Source organism: Ochlerotatus camptorhynchus, unplaced genomic scaffold (genome assembly GCF_037179485.1).
Source record: "Ochlerotatus camptorhynchus isolate MF236.1 unplaced genomic scaffold, CSIRO-AGI_Acam_v1.1 ptg000036l, whole genome shotgun sequence".
In the NCBI taxonomy this organism is placed as follows: Eukaryota; Metazoa; Arthropoda; class Insecta; order Diptera; family Culicidae; genus Ochlerotatus; species Ochlerotatus camptorhynchus.
Genome location: NW_027040527.1, coordinates 1752368 through 1775706, shown reverse-complemented (window position 1 = coordinate 1775706; position 23339 = coordinate 1752368). Strand labels below are relative to the sequence as shown.

General features: G+C 39.4%; 2 protein-coding genes across 3 annotated transcripts in view; one reads left to right on the top strand and one right to left on the bottom strand.

Moving 5' to 3' along the window:
* Positions 1-5564: 5564 nt before the first annotated feature.
* Positions 5565-8001, top strand: Zip102B (Zinc/iron regulated transporter-related protein 102B). Its single transcript, XM_065232491.1, has 2 exons — positions 5565-6251; positions 6310-8001. Exons 1-2 carry the CDS (start codon positions 6156-6158, stop codon positions 7129-7131), a joined length of 918 nt encoding a protein of 305 aa, XP_065088563.1. The 5' UTR covers positions 5565-6155; the 3' UTR covers positions 7132-8001.
* Positions 8002-17215: 9214 nt separating this feature from the next.
* Eps-15 (Epidermal growth factor receptor pathway substrate clone 15) overlaps positions 17216-23339 on the bottom strand; it is a 71013-nt gene continuing 64889 nt past the window's right edge. For both annotated transcript variants that reach the window (XM_065232773.1, XM_065232777.1), the window contains 2 exons: positions 19195-19552; positions 17216-19044 (listed from right to left, as the gene is read on the bottom strand). In XM_065232773.1, coding sequence (XP_065088845.1) covers positions 18365-19044; positions 19195-19552 — 1038 coding nt within the window. In that variant the 3' untranslated portion in view covers positions 17216-18364. The remainder of the gene's footprint in view (positions 19045-19194; positions 19553-23339) is intronic.

Here is a 23339-nt window from a genome sequence, read left to right as displayed (position 1 = left end):
GGAGGGGGGCTACGTACAATATAGCATGCTTTTTTTAAATCGGCGCATAAACTCAAGCTAATATTGAATCCCGAGCAAGACCGGGCACACTCAGCTAGTTTCAAATAAAAATGAATTGAAACAAGCATTGAAAGAAGAATGGGATAAAATTCCTTCCTCCGTCACAACCAATTTGGTCAGATCCATGCCGCGAAGGTAGCAAGCAGTTATAGATTCAAAGGGAAACCCAACCAAGTATTAATATTCACTTTTTGCTTTTATTCTCAAGACAGTATTGAGTAAAAAGTATGTAGACGAATACTTTATGCGCTAGACTGCCAGTTAAATATAATTATATATTTCATGTGTTATCGAAAAGCGATGTGTTTCTGTTGATTTTAAATAAAACAGATGTTTGAAATAATTTTCTATCAGATTTGATCACCAGTTTTATTTGTTTTGCCCCTAAGGGGCTGTCCATAAACTACGTAGACAGTTTTAGGGGGGGGGGTTGACAATTATCCACGGCCCATACAAATTTTAATTTTTTTGTATGGACAATTGTCTACGCAGGGGGGAGGGGGGGGTGAAGAATCCCAAAAAAACTGTCTACGTAGTTTATGAACAGGCCCTAACATGATTTTAAAAGCCATTTTGTTAAAAGCATGCAGCTAGACGAATACTTTTTGCACCCACTGTATGTACAATAAGGTTTTGCCACAGACAAACAGACATAACACATTGAATATTTCGCATTGTAAAACATCGTCGCTAAAACATTACCGCCATCTGTTGAGTACACTGTGGTGGGTAGTACCAACAATCAATACGAAACTAACGATTTTAAATTGGCTCACCACTTTAGTAGCCTATTGGTCCCAAGCAAACGATTAACGTACCCTATTCTAGTTGAAATTCTATTACTACACTATGTTTGTTTTGATTCGCTATGAAAGTTTGACAGATAACATCAGGGGTGTGTGGATTCATGCAGAACATGCAGGGGTGAGTGAAATAGCTTGGGACTGCTTGGGACCGTTGTTCTGGTACTGAGTGAGCCAAAAATAATAATGATTTTCTTCGGGACCCAGTAGTCTTAGAGTTACCTCTATGGTAGTACGCTGAACAGATGGCGGTAGTGTGTAAACGTCAAACGCAAGGGAATTGACTATGCGCGTCACAGGTGGCAGTACTACCAACTGAGATACTTTTAAATTGACCGTTAAATGCTTGTTCGATGAACAACTTGTGAGTGTTATGTCTGTTTGTCTGTGGTTTTGCGGTGGTGCCGATGGATCACTAGGTTTCGGTTAATAACTATTCCCAGCTGTATTTGGAAGGGAATTTGTAACAAATCATAGCACCTGCGATCCTCTACGCAGCTCCGGTGTGGGAATCATGTGCACAGACTCACAGGAACAAAATTCAGGTCGCTCAGAATAGAGTGCTGAGGATGGTTCTTGATCGTCCTTTCGACACTAAAGGGTGTCCACGATGAAACTGCCACACTATGAAATTGCTCTAACTTTTTAACCGTTGGGTAGAATTTAATGAAAATTTGGGTGGATTTAGTTCATAGTGCATTATTTACATCCTGCGAGTTTTAAAGTCCTGTGATCAAAACTCGCGGAAATGAAGTCGAAAGAACAGCTCGTGCGTGATAAAATCTTGCGCATTCATCACGAGAACAAGGATCTCTCGCATCGTTCCATCGCTAAAACGTTGGGAATCGCGAATTCCACGGTGTCGCGAGTGATTAAGCGGTTTGAGGAACGGTTGATCACCGATCGGAAGCCCAGAAGTGAAGGAAAAAGTATTCCGTACAACACCAAAAATCACAACCGCGTAGTTGGGGCCTTCAACCGAAATCCGAACGCCTCCGTTAGGGATGTGGCTAAGAAGCTGCACCTAAGCCGAAGTTTTGTCCAGAAGGCCAAAACTAAGGCTGGACTTCGAACGTTCAAGGTACAAAAGGCCCCTAATCGCGACGAGAAGCAGAACAAGTCCGCCAAAACCCGTGCCAGGAAGTTGTACCTCAACATGCTGACGAAAGTTGAATGCTGCATCATGGACGACGAAACATATGTGAAGGCCGACTTCAAACAGATCCCCGGCAACCTGTTTTTCACGGCAAAGGATAAGTTCAGCGTTCCGGAGCATGTCCGCACTCAGAAGATGTCCAAATTTGCGAAGAAATTCCTGGTTTGGCAAGCCATCTGCACGTGCGGGAAGCGGAGTGCACCTTTCGTGACCCAGGACACGATGAACGGACAGGTGTACATAAAAGAGTGCCTCCAGAAGCGGCTGCTTCCTCTCCTGAAGGCCCACAACGTCCCAACAATCTTCTGGCCGGATTTGGCCTCATGCCACTACTCCAAGGACGTGCTGAAGTGGTATGCGGACAATAAGGTCAATTTCGTGCCGAAAATGTTCAACCCTCCCAACACTCCGGAGCTCCGCCCCATCGAGAAGTACTGGGCGATTATGAAGCAGCACCTTCTTAAACGACCTAAGGTAGTGAAGACAGTCGAGGAACTGAAGAAAGTATGGGTTTACATGCAAAAAACGGTTGATTCACAGGTTGTGCAGAATCTTATGGCCGGGGTTAAGGCCAAGGTGCGGGCATTTGCGTATGGACTGTAAATAAAATAGGGGAATTTACGTATTCTCGTCAATCTAAGCAGCGTCCGAACTTCTATTAGCGATTTCTCAGCGTCACACTCATACATGACAGGTTTGTTTGTTGACATTTATCTGCTGCTTGCTGTTCTACCAATTCCAATCGACAGAATTGATCAAAACGGGTTGAACATGTTTTTACAACGCTCCAAACTTCTCAGGTGAGTGTGACTATTGTCGGCAGTCTCTTTTTCTTCGGCACCCTTTCCATTTGAACTGCATGTTAACCAGCTGTTCTATTATCGGCAACTCGAAATCAGCCGTATTTTGTAGTGTGTATATTTCATTTAAAGAAATATATGGCATAACAGGATTGCACAGTCGTAAAAATGTAATCAGATTGAAGCTGAAAAGGTAAGGAATCGGCTTAATACATTCAGCGAAGAGTTTTGATGGGAAAATACAGTGAAATTAACGTTTCAATTTCGGTTGCCGAAAACAGTCAATGGGTGCCGAAGCCATAATTTACCCTACGAGTAAAATGGTAAAATGAAGTTTAATAGTTATTTCTCAATCCCTGAAAATTTGATGGCAATCGGATTAAAACTCGAATTTTGCGAATCAATTTTGTGTGTGGCAATTTCATCGTGGACACCCTTTAGAATAACAAATTTACACGAAGAGGCAGGCATTGCCAAAATAGATTCCAAAATTAACGAAATTAAGACTAAATTTGCACAAAAATGTAATTTATCAGAACATGCTTTGACAAGCAATTTGTATATAGTAGATTAGGTGTACATAGTAGTTGTAGTTGTAAATAGTAGTTATGAGTAGTCTCCTTTTTCCAATGCAAATCAAACCAATCCCACCAAGGTGGTCATACTTTAAAATAGGCCTGATAGGACTAGGAACTGTAAATAATAATTAAAATCTCAAATGTATTAAAGTTAAAAAGACGCATCAGTTTCACTTGAAAAATTCATACATGTAAATCACACAAACACAAGAAATAAAGATCACTTAAAGTCAAGTTGGAAGGGAATTTGACTAGCAATATTCTCGCGCAGAAGCTCCATCAGCCGGTGGGTGGCTTACTTTTCCATTAGCTCTTTCTTCTCCGAACCCTTGACCAGCACCAGCGACGAGTACAACTTATTGGGTCGAGTGGAAAAAATGACATGAATTTCTTTTCCACCTGCTTGACGAAGGGGTTTCATTATTTCATTAAATCAACAGTGGCATCGTGCCTTCCATCGAAGACATCAAAAAGTTGCCAGTCTTCTTGATTTGTTGTCTTCGCTTCCGGTGGTTTCGCAATTTGTTAAAACCACAATAGATCAAATAACTGGTCGCAGTGGATTTATGTCCTGAACAGAGGAAAAAAGGCACCATGCTTGTTGGGAAGAGTTTTCAGAATTTGCTCGACGCTCTCTGAACTTTTCTAAAGATCTGTGAACTTACGTGTAGTATTTTGAAGTTTCTTGCAGTTCTTGTGAAGCTCCTGAAATTTTTTTGATGTGAATGAAACTGTCGTCAAGTTATCTTCATCTAAGTTCACGAAATTTTCTTGAAAATCTTGGATCTGAATTAATGTTCTCAGAATTTACCCTTAAGGATATATAAACTTTATCAAAGTTCTGAACATTCCTGTAGTTCTCGAAACTTCCCTGAAGTTAAAGAAAGATCTCTGAATGTCTCGAATTTTCCTAAAGTTCTTGGAACATCACTGACGTTCTCAAAATTGATCTACGCACCAAATTTCTCAAATCTTGTTCGGTTCTTATTTTGCCTGAATTCATTTTGTAAAATGAATGGTGTCACTTCACGGAGAACAAATTATAGCAGATGCAATTATTTTTCCGGTCAAAATACCTAAATTGTTCAATTGTTTTAGAGATAACCCGAAACTATAGTTGATTTGACTATATATAGAGAGCAACAACTATAGTCCATAGTTGGCTCCTCGGTTGGCTCAACTATATTGTTCAGTAGATGAACAAACGTCAAACTTCAAAATACAACTATGCTTTAGTTGATTCAAGAAAACTTTTGTTAGAAAAGCAAAATTTTACAATGTTTATTAAACGAACTGCTCTTCATTATCGACATATTAAGGAAGTTTGTTTTGCTTCTTTATCGATCTCAAAAACACAACTGCAAACTCATAAAAAAGTGAACAAGAACATGCAACTTAGATTTGAACCGTGTTCATCTGCGTGAGAGCCAGCTATCTTATCGCTTGCTCTACGCATCACTAGTTAAAAGTATGTGGATTTATGATGATCACTTGAAACCAAATTATATAAATAAATTACATTTGACGGTTGTTATAATTGATCAAAGTTATAGTTGAATTGAGTATAAGATGAACAGTTGAATCTATTAGGTAGATATGATTGAGTTGACGGTCAAATTAATATTGGAATAACTATAGGTTTCTTTCAAACAACAATATATTTCCATGTGAAAGTAACTATTAGGATTGTTATTTTAACTTAACGAATTTGTTCTCCGTGTTGAGAACGTTTCTTCAAGACCTGCTGGTCTTAGAGTTACCTCTATGGCTTTACTTCCCTTCCGAAGGAAGACATGACCAGAGATTTTTATGCCTCAGAAAAATCCCACCGACCTCGTCTGGGATTGAACCCAGACCCATAAAGCAGTCACGCTTACCACTACACCACCGTGCCGGCTAATTTACATAAAACGATTGTAAACAAAAAAAAAATCATTTACGACCATTTTTTTTTGCATTGGGTCGCCCCCCACTGTGCATTGTGGTTCACTCATTTTACTACCAGAGTTCATTTCATTCATGATTCGGCGGATGAAAGGAAAATACTACCCGTAAGATGTAAACAAAACCAGCAAACGGATTTTGGTTTATTGCGTTTGACTACTAAGTCTTGTTAGTTACATCTAAATCGTTCTATAAAAGTACCCGTAACTATTTTCCCTGAATTATTCATCAATGTGAATGTAAGAAAATAGACAAAAGTGTTGCACTAAATTCTCACGATTTCCCAGTGGCGATAACTAATGAATGGAACATCTCAACCCACACACTGACATCTGTCACATCTTCGGCTCATTCACCAGCTGGAAGGTGGCAAATCTGCGGCTGCGGCTATCCAAAATCCGAATCAACTCGAGCGCGAGCCGTCGAATGAACCGCTACTAGCAGGTACTACTTGAACTTGAGCGGCGGGGCGGTAGCATAGCGGACGGATAGAGTGAAGTGAAAGAGTACCAACCAGCACCATTGGTGAAGCTAGTGTTGTATAAAAACATTGGACACGTCGCGGTCGCAATAAAAGCTGATTTCAGCTGGATTCAATCTGTTTTCGCCGTGCCAAGTGGATAGTCGACAGAGGAGAATCTTCTTCTGCTGTGCTTGCCATCAGAGTTGCAACCGGGCTCCGTTGAAACGAATGGACCACCGAATTAGAGGATAGGAAACTTGAAGGGAACGAACTCCTTCGATTTAAGGTGAACAAACTTCTGCAAATTTAGCAGTTTTGAGTTGAAAAGCGAAAGCAAAAGCAGCACTCAAAATGGACGAGACGATGATGTTGATCTTGCTGGTGATTGTTATGTTGGTTGGGTCCTACCTTGCTGGAAACATTCCGCTGATTGTGACCATGTCCGAGGTGAGTTGTACCATAGCTGCAGGATGTTTGAGGTCACTCGAATGTTATTCATTTTTAGGAAAAACTGAAAAATGTTTCAATCTTTGGAGCCGGCTTGCTGGTAGGGACAGCCCTCACGGTAATCATTCCGGAGGGAATCCGATCTCTATACGATGAAAGCAATCTGGAAGCAAAAACCCTGGCAACCTCCGGTGCACCGGATCATAAGCACAGTGCCGATGAACATTCCTCTACGATCGGTCTGTCGCTGGTGCTGGGATTCGTTTTCATGATGTTGGTGGATCAGGTATCTTCCCGCCGTAAGGAAGGTTCGACCGAGCGTAATTTGACCGCCACGATCGGTTTGGTCGTCCATGCCGCCGCTGATGGAGTGGCATTGGGTGCAGCGGCCACCACCAGCCATTCCGATGTCGAAATTATCGTTTTCCTAGCCATCATGTTGCACAAAGCTCCGGCAGCTTTCGGACTGGTTAGCTTTCTACTGCACGAAGGTATCGAACGGCAGCGGATACGGAAACATCTGCTGATTTTCTCCCTGTCAGCACCACTTCTTACGCTTTTGACGTACTTTGGAATCGGTAGCGAACAGAAAGAAACCCTAGAATCGTTGAATGCCACCGGCATTGCTATGTTGTTCTCGGCCGGAACGTTCCTGTACGTAGCGACGGTTCACGTGCTTCCGGAATTGACTCACAACACCGGCCATGGAGGCCATCGCAGTGGTCCTCACTACGATTACAATCTACTGGAGCAGCAGTCGGTCGCCAGTGGCAAGGTCGCTGTTCACGGCGCTGGCAGTGGACTCAAGAACACCGAATTGGCTCTGCTTATTCTGGGAGCATTGATGCCGCTGTTTCTTACCGTCGGGCACCATCATTGAGTGGGATGATCCACGATGGGAGACATAAAAATCGAAAACATTGCCAAATTTGTTTTTAATTAGGTGGATGCACTAAAATAGCTGACGTATATAATGGAATTAAGGGAACGAGTACGAAGGAGGAAGAATCAGGCCGAGGTCGTATACATGTTTAAACGGGAGATATCTATTCGGTCTCCGGTGTGTGATGCAATATCTTTGCTTTTAAAACGCTCATGGTAAATTCCATTAACCATTACTCATCCTTAACGGTACCGTTAGTTTTGCTTAAACGAATTAATTTCATAAGTGCATAAAATGCAGTCGTCAACTGTAGACTTATTCTCCAATTCTAGACGTTTACAATAAACCAGATAACGGAAACATGAGACATAGTTTAGAACCACGACGATAGTGAAAGCGCGTGAAAGTAATCAACAAGGTAAATTTTTTATCAACTTATCAGATAAACTTGCAGCGCGTTTCTGGCTCTAAAATGGCTTAGGAAAGCGTCATAAACTTTCCTTTAACACTCTTTCATAATCAACTAACAACGCGCAGAGGCATACAAATTCATATTAGATAACGACAAGCCGGCGTGACGTGAGATGTAAATAGAACGAGAACGTACGTCGAAGGCTGCAAGCTAAGGCTAATTTATGGCCGATTTAGACGTAGATTGTAGGTATTGTTTAACTCTAGGATTAGGCAACTGTGCGCAATGAGAGAATAGACCTACTACACAGGTGTTGTAGAAGGATACGCCGTGGCTGTTTTCTTATTCGTGGAACAAACCATTGCTATCACTTTGTTGTAAATCGTGTATACATGTGCGTAGACTACTGAGCGAAATAGTTCGATGTAGAAAAATACAATATTGGTCGTAAGTGAGGTACGGGTTTCAATATTTCGTTGATGATGACAACAAAATGATACCCTTCAAAAAGCTTCCGTTTATTTGCGAAACTACAATCCGTCGAATCTACCCCGAACGGATTGATCGATTCTCTTCATCGACTTCCTCTCGTGTTTGTCGTATTAGAAGCTAGATGCTAGATAAAGATCGATAGGGTAGAGAACTACTTCGGCCTAATCGCCCATTTTGGGCCTATCGAGCAGAAAACTTCAAATAAATCCATGATTTCAGAGTTACCAAGTCAATTATGCGTTTGGTACGATACTTTAGTTAATAAGCTACGGAACGAAGTCAATGAGAATGCGTGATATGAAGGCTTGCACCCATTATTCCCAAAAACAAAAGAAGTGTTCCGACCGAATCAATTTTTATCTTCATCCGATAGGCCGAAGTAAATTCATTGGTGTTTCAATGTCGTTTCAATGCGTTAGGCCGAGTTTTGAATCCGTAGGCCGAGTTTGGCGTCAAGAAGCAGTGTTAGATTTTTGACAATATCTCAACGATGGGATTCTCTTTATCAAATATTCCGCTACATAGGCCGGAAATGGGGTATTTAACCCTATGTGTGCTGAAAATAGCTGGAAATGTCTTAAGATGAACGTGAGGATGGAAAGAGAAAGTTGACGAACAGAATCTGTCAATGTTACTTAGGACCTAATGCATTGTTTAGCTTGAGGAAAATCGCCAGCAAAAAGCAGAAAAACCAGTGTCAAGGTAATGAAAAAAATGTCATGCTTGAACACTTCTTATCTTTCACTGATGAAAATGACAGAGTTGTGACCAGTCCGCATCGTGCTCTCTTGGCGTGCGGATCTATTAGCTTTTTACTGAAGGAACTTACTGATACCTAAAGCACAGACAAACAGACATAGCTCCTAGAAGAAAATTTTTCAATAAAAATAGTCAAGCGTATTTTGCATGTACACTACCACCCTCTATCATGCACAATAGGCTTGTCAAGTAGTGAGCCAATTTAAAATCGTTAGTTTTCACCGGTTGGTTCTACCACTATGTTTGTTTTGATTCGCTATTAAAGTTTGACAGATAAAATGAGGGGTGAATCGATTAGCTTGGGACCGAAGAGAGTACCAGAGCTGAGCCAAAAAGTTGAGCACGTTTCTTCGGGACTTACTAATCTTAGAGTTACCTCTATGGAAGAACATTAGAAAATATATTCAAAAGGGGGCTGACAAAATCGGGTCATTACTGTATATGTCTCCAGCGGGATGCCTTGGTTCCCTTAATATTCTCAAAAGCTAACATCTACTAAGGCTCTGAATCATTTGGTGGATTTTTTTTAACTTTTGGTTAAAATTTGACAGATGGAAAGTTATCGATTAACCCTGCTATCCGAGCGTGGTTATTTCTGACAGACAAGAAGTTAAATTTTGACAATCGTGGTTGAGTTCTCCTCGAAAACCGGTCGATCGACAGCACAGGGATTTTCGAACATAGAGAATAACTTTCGAAATGTCGCTTTCAACCCCGAGTTAAATTTAACTCGGCAAATGGTTCAAAGCCTAAATTGACCTGAAAAAGAACTGGCATCACTGATAAGTTCGAAATGTAGTGGCTTACTTAACGCTTCAGTGGCGTCACCATGACAAATGCGAGCATATTCCGAACGAAAAGCTTATTTGCGAAGAATGTGATTGTGAGTGTTTATACATTTATTTAACATACATATTGTCTGTGCCTAAAGCTACAAAAAACTAAATAGCACTTCTTAGTGCCAAACATTACCTGCAAATTTTTTACCGTTATGGACTCTTATTCCTCTTCGATCCTTGTTCGGACCCTACCCGAGGTAATCCTGCTTGGACATATACTTGAAAAATGCCTCTTCGATCCTTCGGATTCTTATAGTAATGTAATATGCTTGGAAGTCGATTTGGAGAAAACGTTTTTCGGCAGCCATATCGCCTAAACGCATAAAGAAAAGGGCAATCTCTTGATTCCCATTATGATAAAATTAATTTAGGCAATCAATGTGATATGCTCACGGATGATGAGAATGATCCATCATCCAAGCAAAATTCTAATAAACTTTCCCGGCTTAATGCCAAGAAGGAAAAAGTCCCTCCTCTCGTGGAAACCACTTCCGATTTCCATGCTCTTCGCACGGAACTTTTGAACTTCGTAATATTCAAGTTTTCACTTCAAATTGACCGTTGCGATGAAAGCCGTGTAACGATCTTCCGGAAGCACTACTTTATGTCTCGATTGGTCAATGAATATATACGAGATAGCTACTTTAAAAATATCTATCAATAGCCGTTTAGTATTGATTCTGGTATATTCTGGTATTCTGAATAAAAAATATGAAAAGTTTCGACCACTTTAGCCTTTTCTATTAGTTTTAGTAGGTAGGGTAGTGACAGTAGGTGAATTCCGGACCGAAACCATTGTTCGGATATTGTGGTGGATCGTTTTTTTGAAGCATGATGACATACCCGTTGACGGAAATTAGCACCGTTGCTGTTCTTTTCACCGAATCCAGGACTTTGATGTCAATGTTCGAAATATTTGGATTGAGCAGAGAAAACTCATGTTGCAAGCAATCAGTGAAGCATCCTAGGGGGATGACTCTATCTAAGATGCAGGAAATTTATTGCTTTGCTGTAGTGAGCTGCACTCGCCCTTAATAGATAGAAACACGATTGATTGTGATTTTGAAGATTTCCTGCAAAAAGGTGGAGAGCGATGCGAGTAGATGGGTTTAGATGCGAGAGATGAAAAAAGATTTTTCGTAGATTGATTCGCTAGTGTGAGATTTTTCGACCATTTAAAATCGAGATTTAGATGTGTCGCACCCCTCGGAAGCATCGCACAACCACGTGCACCTTGACATCGTCTGCATAGAATGACCGGCAGCCAGTTGGAATTTTCAAGCCGATTTCGTTAATGCCTTGAGGAGCGCCTGGGTTGTTTGAAAAATATTCCGATTGATCAGAGCCGATTTTCACACAAAGCTCTCGATTGGTAAGATACGATTCAAACCAACGAGTGAGTCCTTGAGAGATACCGAGCTTCTCGAGTTTGGCAAGTAGAATGGCATGATCAACCCGGTCGAAAGCTGCCTTGAGATCGGTGTATACGACGTCCACCTGTTTTCCTGCCTCAATATTCCGTATAGGCATAGGAAAACGAAAGAAGCGAGGTTTGTTTCTCAACACCCGAACGTTTGGGGTGGAAACCATGTTGTTCAGGAGAAATGTAGTTTCTACAGCTAGCAAATAAAGCGTCGTTGATGATTATCTCGAATACTTTCGAGCAGACACACAGTGAAGTAATTCCTCGGTTATTCTCCACATTTCGCTTGTCTCCTTTCTTGAAAATCGGGAACATGAACAAAGATTTCCAACGAGAAGGAAATACACCTAGTTGTAATGAAATATTGAACAGCTTTGAAAGCGGAGAGGAAAGCTCTGCTGAGCATCTTTTGAGGATGGACGATGGAATGCCGTCAGGTCCAATAGCGTTCGAGAATTTCAGCTTCGAGGTCCAATGTGACCGTGAAAATATCAAAGCTGAACGCGTCACTGGAAACATCCCGAGCAAAGTCGGTTAGCAAAATGCAAGCAAAAAGTTTGCAGTTTCTCTCATAATGAAAACTAATTTTGATTTCAACTGTCACGACCAGGCATGGAAAATCATTTACATTCAGTTCATGCAATCATTTACATTCATTTGCCTCTAACTTTTTTCATCAACAGCAATCCGCAAAATGATGTATAGAGCTTTAGCAGGTTTTGTTATTAGCTACAACTTTTGCCCATAACTCAAATCTGTATCTCTTATGCATCACGGGCAGAACTTGTTACTGTTTTTCAGTGAATGTAAAACACATTCACTGAAAAACCATAGTGGCTTCTGTTCGCTCTGGTTCGTCATACATAAGAGATACGGATCTGAGTTGTTAACAAAAGTTGTAGCTTATAACAAAACCTACAAAAGTTTCATACATCATTTTGCGGAATTCTGTTGATCAAAAAAATGTAGGGGCAAATGAATGTGAATGGATGCAAATGATTTTCTATGCCTGGTCACGACAGAAGTCTGATATCATATTGTGCTTTCATTATGTAGCCAAGACTTTTTTAATGAAAGCAACTTAACTTCAAGCTCTGCTGTTAACGTCTTGTTGAAAGTTTGATATAAGTTCATCTGTCGTTGAAGTAACAATTATTGTCAATTCGTTTTGTTTAACACTTTTTAGGTCATTCGTGACTTGTCCGGGTGAGATTTGAACTCAAGTTTTTTTTAGCGTGAGAAGCCAATTTAAACCAGACCCGTATTCACTTAAATATTATGAATGCAAAATCAGTAATCTAATTGTTTTCATTTAAAGTAGGATCAGTTTTCCGTTTGATTCAGCAATGTAAAATATTGCTCTAATTTTTGCTGTGTTAACCGTTAAGTCAACCAAAATGAGATCAATTGGAGTATTTAAAATAAGTTACATCATAACAGCAAATTTTGATTCCAATTTGATCTCCAGCTTTGCTCGGGATGCTTGGCATACACAGTTTCGCTCACGAACAGCTCATTTGCTAATAACTTTGCACAGAGTTGACGAAACATAGTTCTGTTTGAAGCATCCGATAGAATAGAGTTTAACCTAACCTTGTTATAGATACGTACAAAAAATGAGACAGATACCTTTAAAATAGATTTTAATTCTAGTAATAAACTGTATTTGATTTTGCGTTACAAAAATGAAGTGATAAATGGTCGCTGCACATCTCGGATTTTAAGTGTAAAAATTCATTGGTGTTGTTCAAATGATAAGATTTACCTGCTCTTTGCATGTCTACAGTAGACTATGATCCTAATTCCTAATCTATCAATTACTTTAAAGAAAACTAAATTTCAACAACTGAGTGAAAAGTTATTAACAAATGAGCAGTTGGTGTGTACGACTGTGCATGCCAAGCATGACTGGGAGTATCTCTGATTCCTTCAGAAACTTGGCTTAACGATGCCATTTAGTCGCTTTAAATGCTCTGCCAGGATGCTACATTTTTCTAAAGAAGTGTTGGCTCTTTTATCGCTTTAATTAATCTCAACCGGTAGCCCATGCTCTTTCCTTCTTGTCTTCACAAACGTCCAGAATAGCTTAGGATTACGCCGGAGATTGGTCTGGATACGTCTTGAGTACTTCTTGTTTAGAAAACGGTTGTACATTCGATAGCGATTACCGTGAAGGCACCAAATTCGAAGCGGTTCCTAAATCGACGCACTCAATAATGTTCGACTATTTTCAATCATTATGTTTGAAATGTTACTTCTGCAAATATTAGTTCCTGTGCTCTAGGGATGATGGTGTAACAAAGTTTTAAAAAATATCGAGATGCGATAAAAATAAGACGAGTGCGTCATCATTAGGGACGCGTCAAATATGGTGCTGGCACGGTACTTGCTAACGAAAATAATCGCTTAGTGAATTGATTACGGGGCTGTATTTGCGAAGAGCCTCCGCTCTCACACGCTTCAAGTGTTGGAATCGAGCATTAGTCCATGCAGGGTTTGGAAGAAATCGCATCAAAGGCGCAATATCCATTATTATTCGGCTCACAACTTCGTCGAAGTAGTTAACGGCTTCATCAATGGACGAACACAAGTCAAGCGGCTGCTAATCTACCTGGGACAGTGTCAGTGCAATGTCAGTTCTACGAAAGTCCAGGCTTTGTACATCAACGATGTCTTCATAGAGAACAGGAGCTGCTCGATTGATGAGAGCATCCAACGCTGGATGATTGGCGCTGTTGGCGCTGTGATCAGCGTTGCCACAATGTTTTAAAGCTTATCGGTATCAAAGATTTTAAAAAATCGGTTTTTATCGGTATTTTCTATTTTATTTTATTTTAAATTTTTGTCCTTTTTGAAAGAGAATTTTTTTTATCATTTGGACTATGATCGGAAAACTCCGGGGAATGTTTGAATTAGCTTCTGGAGGAAGCTAAAAACAACACCCACAGAAAGAAGAAAGAAGCTTTCCTGGAGGAAATTTGAGGAAAGATCTGAGAGAAGTCGGAAAATCATCCGCGAAACTTCCAAAACATAAATTGAGAAACTTCTGGCGAAAATTTAAAGAAATATTCAGAAAAAAAATAAGATTTCACATTCAAAGGAAGGCAGAAAAGTTTCGGAAATCGGAAATAAATTCCAAAAGTAGCCATTTACATGCGAAGCCAGAAGGAGCTCCGAAAACCTTCCAATAGAAGTCAAAAAACCAACTGGAAACAAATTCCAGAACTATACGAAAGAAATTTCTGGGAAAAGTTTAATTTAAATTCCTGGAGAAGACAGAAGAAACTTCCTAAGGTAGATTGGGGAAAAAAATTCTGGAAGAAGACGGAAGCCACAGCGCTAACGAAACAGTCGATAGAAACAAGGACATAATTCCGGAAGAAAGAGCTCTTCGGAGATGTTCTAATGATCCAGAAAATTTTACAAATTGTCATAAAACATCCCTGAAGACCCAGCAATAAAACTTTCCTGAAATGTACTTAGGAATATTCCATATTTCCTTGGGCTGTTTTGGAGTACTCCGATCATCTTTGAAATACTTGGAACTTCCCTGATTATATCTCTAATCAATTTTGAAGGTCTCTATACTTTTTTTGAAGATGACGAAATTTCTTAAGCGCTCTCACAATTTTCTTGAATTTATTGTAACATCAGCATTGAAGTTCTCTGATCTTCCCGATTTTTATAATTTTTAAAAGTTATCAACACTGCCATCAATAAGCACGGAACTTCCCATAAAATATTCTCTCAATGTGCTAATGTTCATGTAACCTCCCTTACGTTTCTTAAATTTGCATGAGCCCCTTCGGAACATTGCTGAAGTTTTCGGAAATTGTCTGAGTTTCTCGGAACTCCTTTTAAAATTACAGCGATTACGTTGAAATTTATTCATCTGTCCTGATGTTCTCGGAGCTTCCTAAGGTTCTCTCAATTCTCCTGAAACTAATGGAACTGTCCTGAAAACCAATAAATTTTCCAGAAGTTCATGTCAATCGATACTTGTGAAGTATCCAAAATGTTCATGATATTTCCTTAAGTTCACTGGAGTTCGCTGGATCGGGTTTCAGAATTTTAACAGAAGTTGTTGAAACATTCTTTTATTTATCGAAACACACTCAAAAGTCTGGACTTTTCTGAAGTTTCAGAACTTCTTAAAAGTTCCTGTAGCTAGTGTGGATCCACAATCAAAATCTGGAAGCATCCTTGAAGTTCCGGGAAAGTTGAAAAAACTGGCGGAATAAGATGGAAGAATCATTTGAGCGAAGGTTGAAGAAACTTCCTAGGGAAGTCGAAATAAGTCTCCGAGAGGAATCGTTAAATAATTTACGATGTAAGGTGGAAGAAAATTCAGGAAGTTAAATAATTTTTAAAAAGTATTTCCCAATTACCCCGGAATAACCAGAAAGAGCCATCGACTGTTTATCGATTCATGGGTAGCCAAAAACGGTGAGGAAATTGAAACATTATTCGAATGAATATCCGTAAGACATTTTTAAAAATGGTTTTAATTTGAATTTTAAAGGTTCAAAAAATTTTAGATATTCAAAAAGATACAAATCTCTCACAATAATTTTCTTCGAAATTCAAGCACGGGCAGGCAATAATCATTTTGATTATTTAATAAAATCGGTATAAATCGGTATAAAACCTCAAAAATCGGTATTCTGAGGAACCTTATCTGTATATCGGTATCTAGTTCGGAAATCGGTATAAATACCGATAAATCGGTATATCTGGCAACGCTGGCTGTGATGTCTTCAGCAATATTGTGCATAATTATGCTGCATTCTAAAAAATCTTCACGTCCGATTTACGTGAAATATCACGTAGCTGATTTGTATTTAGAAAATCTCAAATGTTACGTGAAGTTTGTAATTTTTACCTGCACTACACGTCATGTCCACTAAAAATGTTGGTGAAATTTACCGTATATTCACGTAAACAGATTTAGTGTATTTGTGTTTGTGTGTTTGGAAATTCGATATTTCCGTGAAACGATATTTCCGTGAAACGAGATTCACGTGATTTTCAGGAACGCAAAAAAAAAATCAATATGGTGTGTAGCGTGGTGGAAGACCCAAACGTTTATGGTGGGAGAACTCCTCAAAGATTCAAAATTCTTCAGCGCTTGCTGCAAATGTTGGACGGTAATTAGATTCTTTTACATTAATTTATTTATTATTATATGTAGCCTTTTCATGTTTTATAATTTTAGACGGTGACATCAGCATTTTGAGTCTGCAAACAGGTGTTGCATAAAATTGACTGCTTCTATATATACTTTCCATAATTACGTAAAAGTTACCAGATGTCCGGTAGTTTTCACCCCGATTTCACGTAAGCAGTACGTGGAAATCAGGTATTATTTACCTGACTAATCACGTAGATAATTGAAGCTGAATTTTGATCGGCTACGTGCAATTCCGGTAAAAGTTACGTGAAAAATAGGGTGGACGAAAACCACCTATGTTTTCACGTCAATCGGACGTGAAGATTTTTGCGATTCTTGACAAAAATGTACTGTTAAAAAAAAAGTGTCTTAAATGACACTCTATGTTTATGATTTTAGCAGCATTACCAAATATTGCCAGTTAGAAGCAACCATTATGAACTTCACTGCTACACAAAATGAAATTTTTCAAAAATGACGTTTTTGAGAAGTTACACTTTTTTATAACTAATCTATTTTTTTTTCATCGAAATATACAAAAATTATCACAGTGTACAATTCTTTACAGAATTTAGAAAATTAATACCTACACTTTGCTGAAGACACCATATCAATCGAACAAAACGTTTCGACAATATTTATAATTTAACACATTAGTACTGTTTTTACACAGGCCCTGTTGGAAAAGTAGTCGTGACCCAATATGAAGAAATGATAACCTAAAATGACATTAAATGTCATGAAAAATGAAACAAATTTTGTTTCTAAAAAGAAACAACTGTGCAAAATTTCAGCTAAATTGGATAAGATCGTTCAGGATCGATTCGCGCCTCCCTTCTTCTGCTCTTTTTTGTGATAAAACCGGAAAATTTTGTTTTTCGACTTGTCATCTGCTAGAAAGAATTGATAATTTCCATTAAAAGAATTGGATGTCAAAAAGCACCAACTAATGACACAATGAAACTAATAAACAAACACAATTGATCATTGAATTTTAATTCTGTTTATTGACCTTTAAATATTCTCTGGGTTGCTGTTTCGATTTATCTCTGTTTCATATAATATGCGATAACATCGTAACTTTCTGCGCTGATGATTCAATACAATATCTTTTTTTCATTTTAGTGTTGTAGCATTGCGTAGTATATATTTTTTTGCTTCATCTTTCAATTTAATTTCAACAATCAGAGTTTATTTTTTAAGGATTAACGAACATATACATCTTTCGCTCTTCCTTGTTTGATACTTTTTTTTTCTCTCTCACTGAATAATTTAGTTATTGTAATAATTTTCTAAGCGTACTCCAATGGTAAGTTTCTTTCAGCAGTTATGTATATAGTTTCATTTAAGAATACTTTTATGGTATATAAGCCTTCTACTTGCAGTTCTTTCGCTACTACGTACGGCAACATACACTGCGTGATTGATGCTAACAATAACGATATGTAGGTGAAATTTGTGTTCTAAATTTAATTTATTTGTTGAAGTGCAAATTTTGGAATCAAGTTGAGCTAGTTTTAAAAATAAACAGTTTAGGGGAAGGAAGTAAATCTCTCACTAAAACAGTACTACCAGTAGACATCAGCGCAAAGCACCAACCGGATGATGAAGGCGGGGGTGGGGCAATAATTTCTTCTATTCCACTCTGCTCTGAAATCTCTCGCAAATGAAAACTGTACACAAACTTAAAAGAAAATATTTACACTAATCCCTTGAACGGTCCCTGCGTTCAGGCGAAATGCCTACTTAAATTCCCTTTGTGTTGATATGTAAATAATGCATATTTTAAAGCTTTTATGGTGATGGAATAAGTCAAACGTAGAATGTTCTTCTTCGAGCAAACAGGAGGCGATTTATTCAGTGAAACAAAATCGAATATTTATTCATAAAGCGAAATCTCGTTAGGGATTTAGAGATTAACCAATATACGAAAACATGGTGACGAACTTGAACTGTCTATACCAGAAAAAAAGGAATGACACTTGTTTCCATCAAAAGTCAAATTTTAAAATTATGAAACACCGAACTTTTTCTATCTCTCTCGCTTTTCTGCATAGGCGATATTCGATTGTATGCAGCATTAGAACAATGTTAAACAAAAAAAAAGCATAAATCAACAAAAACAAAACTTCCCTTCACTTCTCAAGCTTCGATCTCTCCAAAACGGCTTCCAAATCGGCACCGAAGTCATCGTCTCGCGAGTAGTCCTCGCCGAACTTGGAAAGCGTGTTGCCCTTCGACGGGAAGTCATCTTCGAACCCCCCCTTCGTACCTCGCTTCAAACTTTCCGCACTGCTCTTGAAATTATTGCTAATATTGCTAAACACGTCGAAATTAGCAAAATCATTGGATGCTGGTGCAGCACCGGGCTTGATGTTGTTGTTCGAAATGTCCAGCTTCGCAAATCCTTCGTCCATACGGGAGAACTCATCTTCAAACGGGCTACCCTTCGCCGTTGCTCCGAAAATCGCATCATCCGCGGCACTGCTGTCTTCGGTGGTAGCGCCGAACGCCCGGAACAAAAGTTCCTGCTGATTGGTACTGGCAAATTTGTCCGCGTTGGTATTTTTGCTAAAATTATCGTTGAAAGCATCAAACGGATCGGCGGTCGATGGTTTCTTGGTGGTGTTGCCGCTTCCAAAACTACTGCCGGTGGTGCTGGTGAGTGTGCCAAAAGCAAAGTTGTTATTCTGTGCGTCCCCAAAGAGATCGTCCAGCTGGTCAGTGCTGGACTTCTTGGGACTAGTCGGGGCTTGTTTCCCGCCGCCGCCGCTGCTGTTGTTGTTCAGTGTATTTGAATCAGAGGAGAATGGGTCTGCAAGAAATAGGATTCATTATTTGGCTTGAAAGCAATTTGAATACTACTAATAAGCTACCACTACCAGAACAATCCGTGCTAGAAAGCCATACCCAGCATCAGTTCCTAAACTCATTCGAAAAAAAAGACTAGTCTGATCTGACCTACCTTCGGAACTGGCACCGTCATCGTCGCCAAACGGATCGACGATGTTGAAGGGATCCTCGTAGCGGTAGTCTTTGAAAGGATCATCGGTAAAATCGACCGCCGTTGGAACGGGAGTCTTCGACGAAGGGGCGTTTATCGGGCTAGGCGCTACTACTGATGAGGTTGGTATTGGCGGTGCTGGCGAGGACGGCAATACTCTGGTACTGGGAGGAGCACCCAGCAGTACCGGTAGAGGTGAAGCTGTAGTTCCATGGCCACCAACCGGCGATGGCGAAGGGACTGACGATGACCCGAACACGGAAGTGGAGGAGGAAAAGGATTGCAGTACCGAAGGTGACGGAGCGGCAGGTTTTAGGTTCTGTGTGTTTGTGAGTTTTGAGTGAGTGTTGTTTGTATATGTTGGGGGATGGAAGTAGAATAAAAATTTCAATTAAAATAAAACATAAGAGGTAAATTAAACGTACAATGGAATGTAAGTGTTGGCACAAAACGGTGTGGAAGGTATTAGAAACATTTAAAACGAAATAAAACCGAATATTTTCCAATTCAAATAAGAATAAAACAAAAGCGTGTGTCAGGAATGTGAATTGTGTGACTTACTCTTGTTGATTCATATAACATTAGGTTTCCTTAGTTCTTCTTCTTCTTCTCAATTCATTTATTTAAGGTTGGTTTCTGTTCCGCAATCTAGTGCCAATCACTAAAGGACATCGATTGTCATCCATTGACGACAATCGAATGTGCAGGAAGGCAGCTTCCACACCTGCGTAGGATATCGTACCCATCAACATCCATGGCCAGGGACGAACTGCTTTACTTCCCTCCAGAAAGCAGATTGTTATCAGGGTGTCGACTCAGGAAAGAAAAATAAATTCGCTAATATTCCCTGATTTCCCAGACATTTTCAGAAAAAAACAAATCCAATTTAAAAAACCGTCCAACTTTTCAAAATCTCCCATTTCAAACATGGCAAGGGTCAGGTATTCGGTTTAAGCTGTAAACATCTACAAGCATTACGATATCAATCAGTTTGTTATCTTTTAATCTAGAAGAACTTATTTTCATAATATGAAATGATCTTTGTAGACTTGACACGAACAAAGATGAATCCCCTAAATATAAATTTTCATTACTGGGATACTTGTTTAACCACTGCAAAGTTTTTAATAAGTTTATCATTTTCTCCATGTCCTTCATAACATTTTAGACCGCTGAACAATACTCAAGCGTCGATCGAACAAGCGTACAATAGAGAGATTTTAGACAGTAGGTGTCAATGAAGTTTTTAGCCATCCTAAAAATTTGAAATACTCATAAGGAGAGATAGACGGAGAAAACGAAATACAATTCGGCAGCAGGGATTTGTACCTAAATTATCTTGCAACCCTTCCTAGAAGCTAGCATTTCACATGAGTTTTACTTTTGATTAGATTTAGGTAGGGTTAACTACCCCATTTTCGGCCTATTAAGCACAACCCGCACTTAGTCCTTCTTTATCTAGCGCAGTTTGGCACCAAACGGAAAGTTATTATTACTGATGGCTTCCAAATTTATTTACCTTTCCGTATGTACCGTAAGATTTGATAAAGAGAAACCAATCGTTGAGATATTGTCAAAAGTCTAACACTGCTTCTTAACGCCAAACTTGGCCTACGGATTCTAAACTCGGCCTAGCGCATTGAAACGCCAATGAATTCACTTCGGCCTATCGGATGAAGATAAAAATTGATTCGGTTGGAGCCAGAGCTGGTAAATATCACAGCCGTCATGTGACAATGAGAAAACAGGCCCTTTCACTATCACGAGACGAGACTACCTATCATTGGCTTTCTTGTCATTTTCCAATGATCAAGCACTCATGAGAATAATTCTTAAACGGTTGTGACATCAACATTTCTAACTGATTTAGATTAATTAAAGCAAGCAACCGTATGTAATCGATTGAGTGAATATTTTATTAAGATTTCCTCGGAACTAGCAACATTAATAGCAATAAATGAGCTAGTAATTACGATGAACACAACACTGTCACGTTCTGTCATGACAAAAAAATCGATGAGATTTTGAAGAAAATCTCCATCATCATTTTCTCATCCGATGATAGTGACAGAAGTATCTCTGTAAATATCGCGTGAGATCTTTGATTGAAAATGACATTTGCCAGCCCTGGTCGGAGCGCTTCTTTTGTTTTTTTTTAAATAATGGGTGCAAACCTTCATATCACGCGTTCTCATTGACTTCGTTCGGTAGCTTATTAACTTAAGTATCGTACCAAACGTATAATTGACTTGTTAACTCTGAAATCATGGATTTATTTGAAGTTTTCTGCTCGATAGGCCCAAAATGGGCGATTAGGCCGAAGTAGTTCTCTACCCTACGTGCAAAATAATAATTGAGTTCATCACAATATTTTGCACATTTCTTGGTGCCATTAATTAACCAACTATGATCAATTAATCAATAGATTTCGAATATTGTTTTATATTCCAAAAACTAGATGAATTTGAGAAGCACACGAAACAACACTAAGCAGAACGAAACATCCCTCTGAGTATTTCTACTAAAAATGAACCCTAAAATTCTTGACGCCTTATCGACCACATATGAAATGTGTTGCTTGAATGATAGCTACGAGTCGAAGATCACACCCAAGTCTTTCACCTGATTCACGCGTTCGATTGTCGAGCCAAGCTAAATATTATCGGTTGTTGTTTTCGTGAGAACATAATAGCGGAGCATTTGGCTGGGTTCACTACCATTCTGTTTAAACTGCACCAACTAGCGAATACATTCAGCTGACGTTGAAGAAAGTGACAGTCAGCAACGGAGCAGATTCGTAGGAAGATTTTGAGGTCATCTGCAGATGATAACCGAGGAGCTTCGATGACCAGATGCACGTCGTTGAAGTACAATACAAAAATCAACGGTCCCAGGTGACCCAGGTATTCCTGATGTGGCGAAGAAGCTAGCTGATCTGCAATCTCCTATGGCAACCTTTAGTTGGCGACCGGTAAGATGCGATCGAAATCAACTCAGAAGATTACCGCATACACCGAGCCTGCCGAATTTAGCAATCGCTATTGCATGGTTCAACTTGTCGAATGCTGCGGATAGATCTGAATATATAACATACTTTTGAACCCGATCTGACATGCTTTCGGTAATATACGATTTGAGACACACCAGATTAGCATAGAGGTAACTCTAAGTTTCTAGTACTACACTATGGTTGTTTAGATTCGCTATGAAAGTTTGACAGATAAAATGAGGGATTCGTGTTCCTATGTTTCGAGGGGTACACATCGATTAGCTTAAGAACGAAGAAAGTACCAGAGCTGAGCCAAAAATTTGAGCACGTTTCTTCGGTACCTTCTGATCTTAGAGTTACCTCTGATATTACCCTGGCTGCCAGGAACGTTCCAGTAAATCATCAAACGCTAGGTGCAATTAATGTTAATGCTGAGATGATTTCCAAGGTCGCGACTCTGCTCAAGTCATCCTTCAATCCTGGACCGTATGGAGTTCCATCTGTATTTTTGAAGAGACATAATGGTAGCTTGTTAATTCCGCCTCATCGTCTGTTCCGCATGTCTCTCTCAAGTGACATATTTCCATCCAGATGAAAATTTCTTTTCGGGACGTGTCTGTCAATGATATATGCCAAGACATGTGAAAAAGTTTGCGCTGCAGCCTCAACGTCATCTGGATCAAGGATGTTCTCCCATACCATGCTAGACAATATATCCAACCGGTGGCAACTAACGATTTTAAATTGGCTCACAGCTTGACTAGCCTATTGGTCCCAAGTACATCTATAAGCGTACCCCATTCTTGTCGAAATTCTAGTACTACACTATGTTTGTTTTGATTCGCTATGAAAGTTTGACAGATTAAATTAGGGGTTTGTGGATTTTCCTATGTTTCGAGGGGTGAATCGATTAGCTTGGGACCGAAGAGAGTACCAGAGCTGAGCCAAAAAGTTGAGCACGTTTCTTCGGGACCTTCTAGCAGAGCTTGAAATTATTGACTGCCTAGGCTGAGTGTGAAAGCACTGCACTATTCAATCCATTGCTCTGTGCAGACCGTTTGTACCAAACGGTAAAGGACGAGGCAATGAAATAGCCAACAAAAACAATCAGTCACTC

Coding starts and splice junctions, on each gene's coding strand:
- Zip102B (XM_065232491.1), top strand. CDS start 6,156: ATGGACGAGACGATGATGTTGATCTTGCTGGTGATTGTTATGTTGGTT. Junction 6,252..6,309: donor TGATTGTGACCATGTCCGAG/GTGAGTTGTACC, acceptor ATTCATTTTTAG/GAAAAACTGAAAAATGTTTC.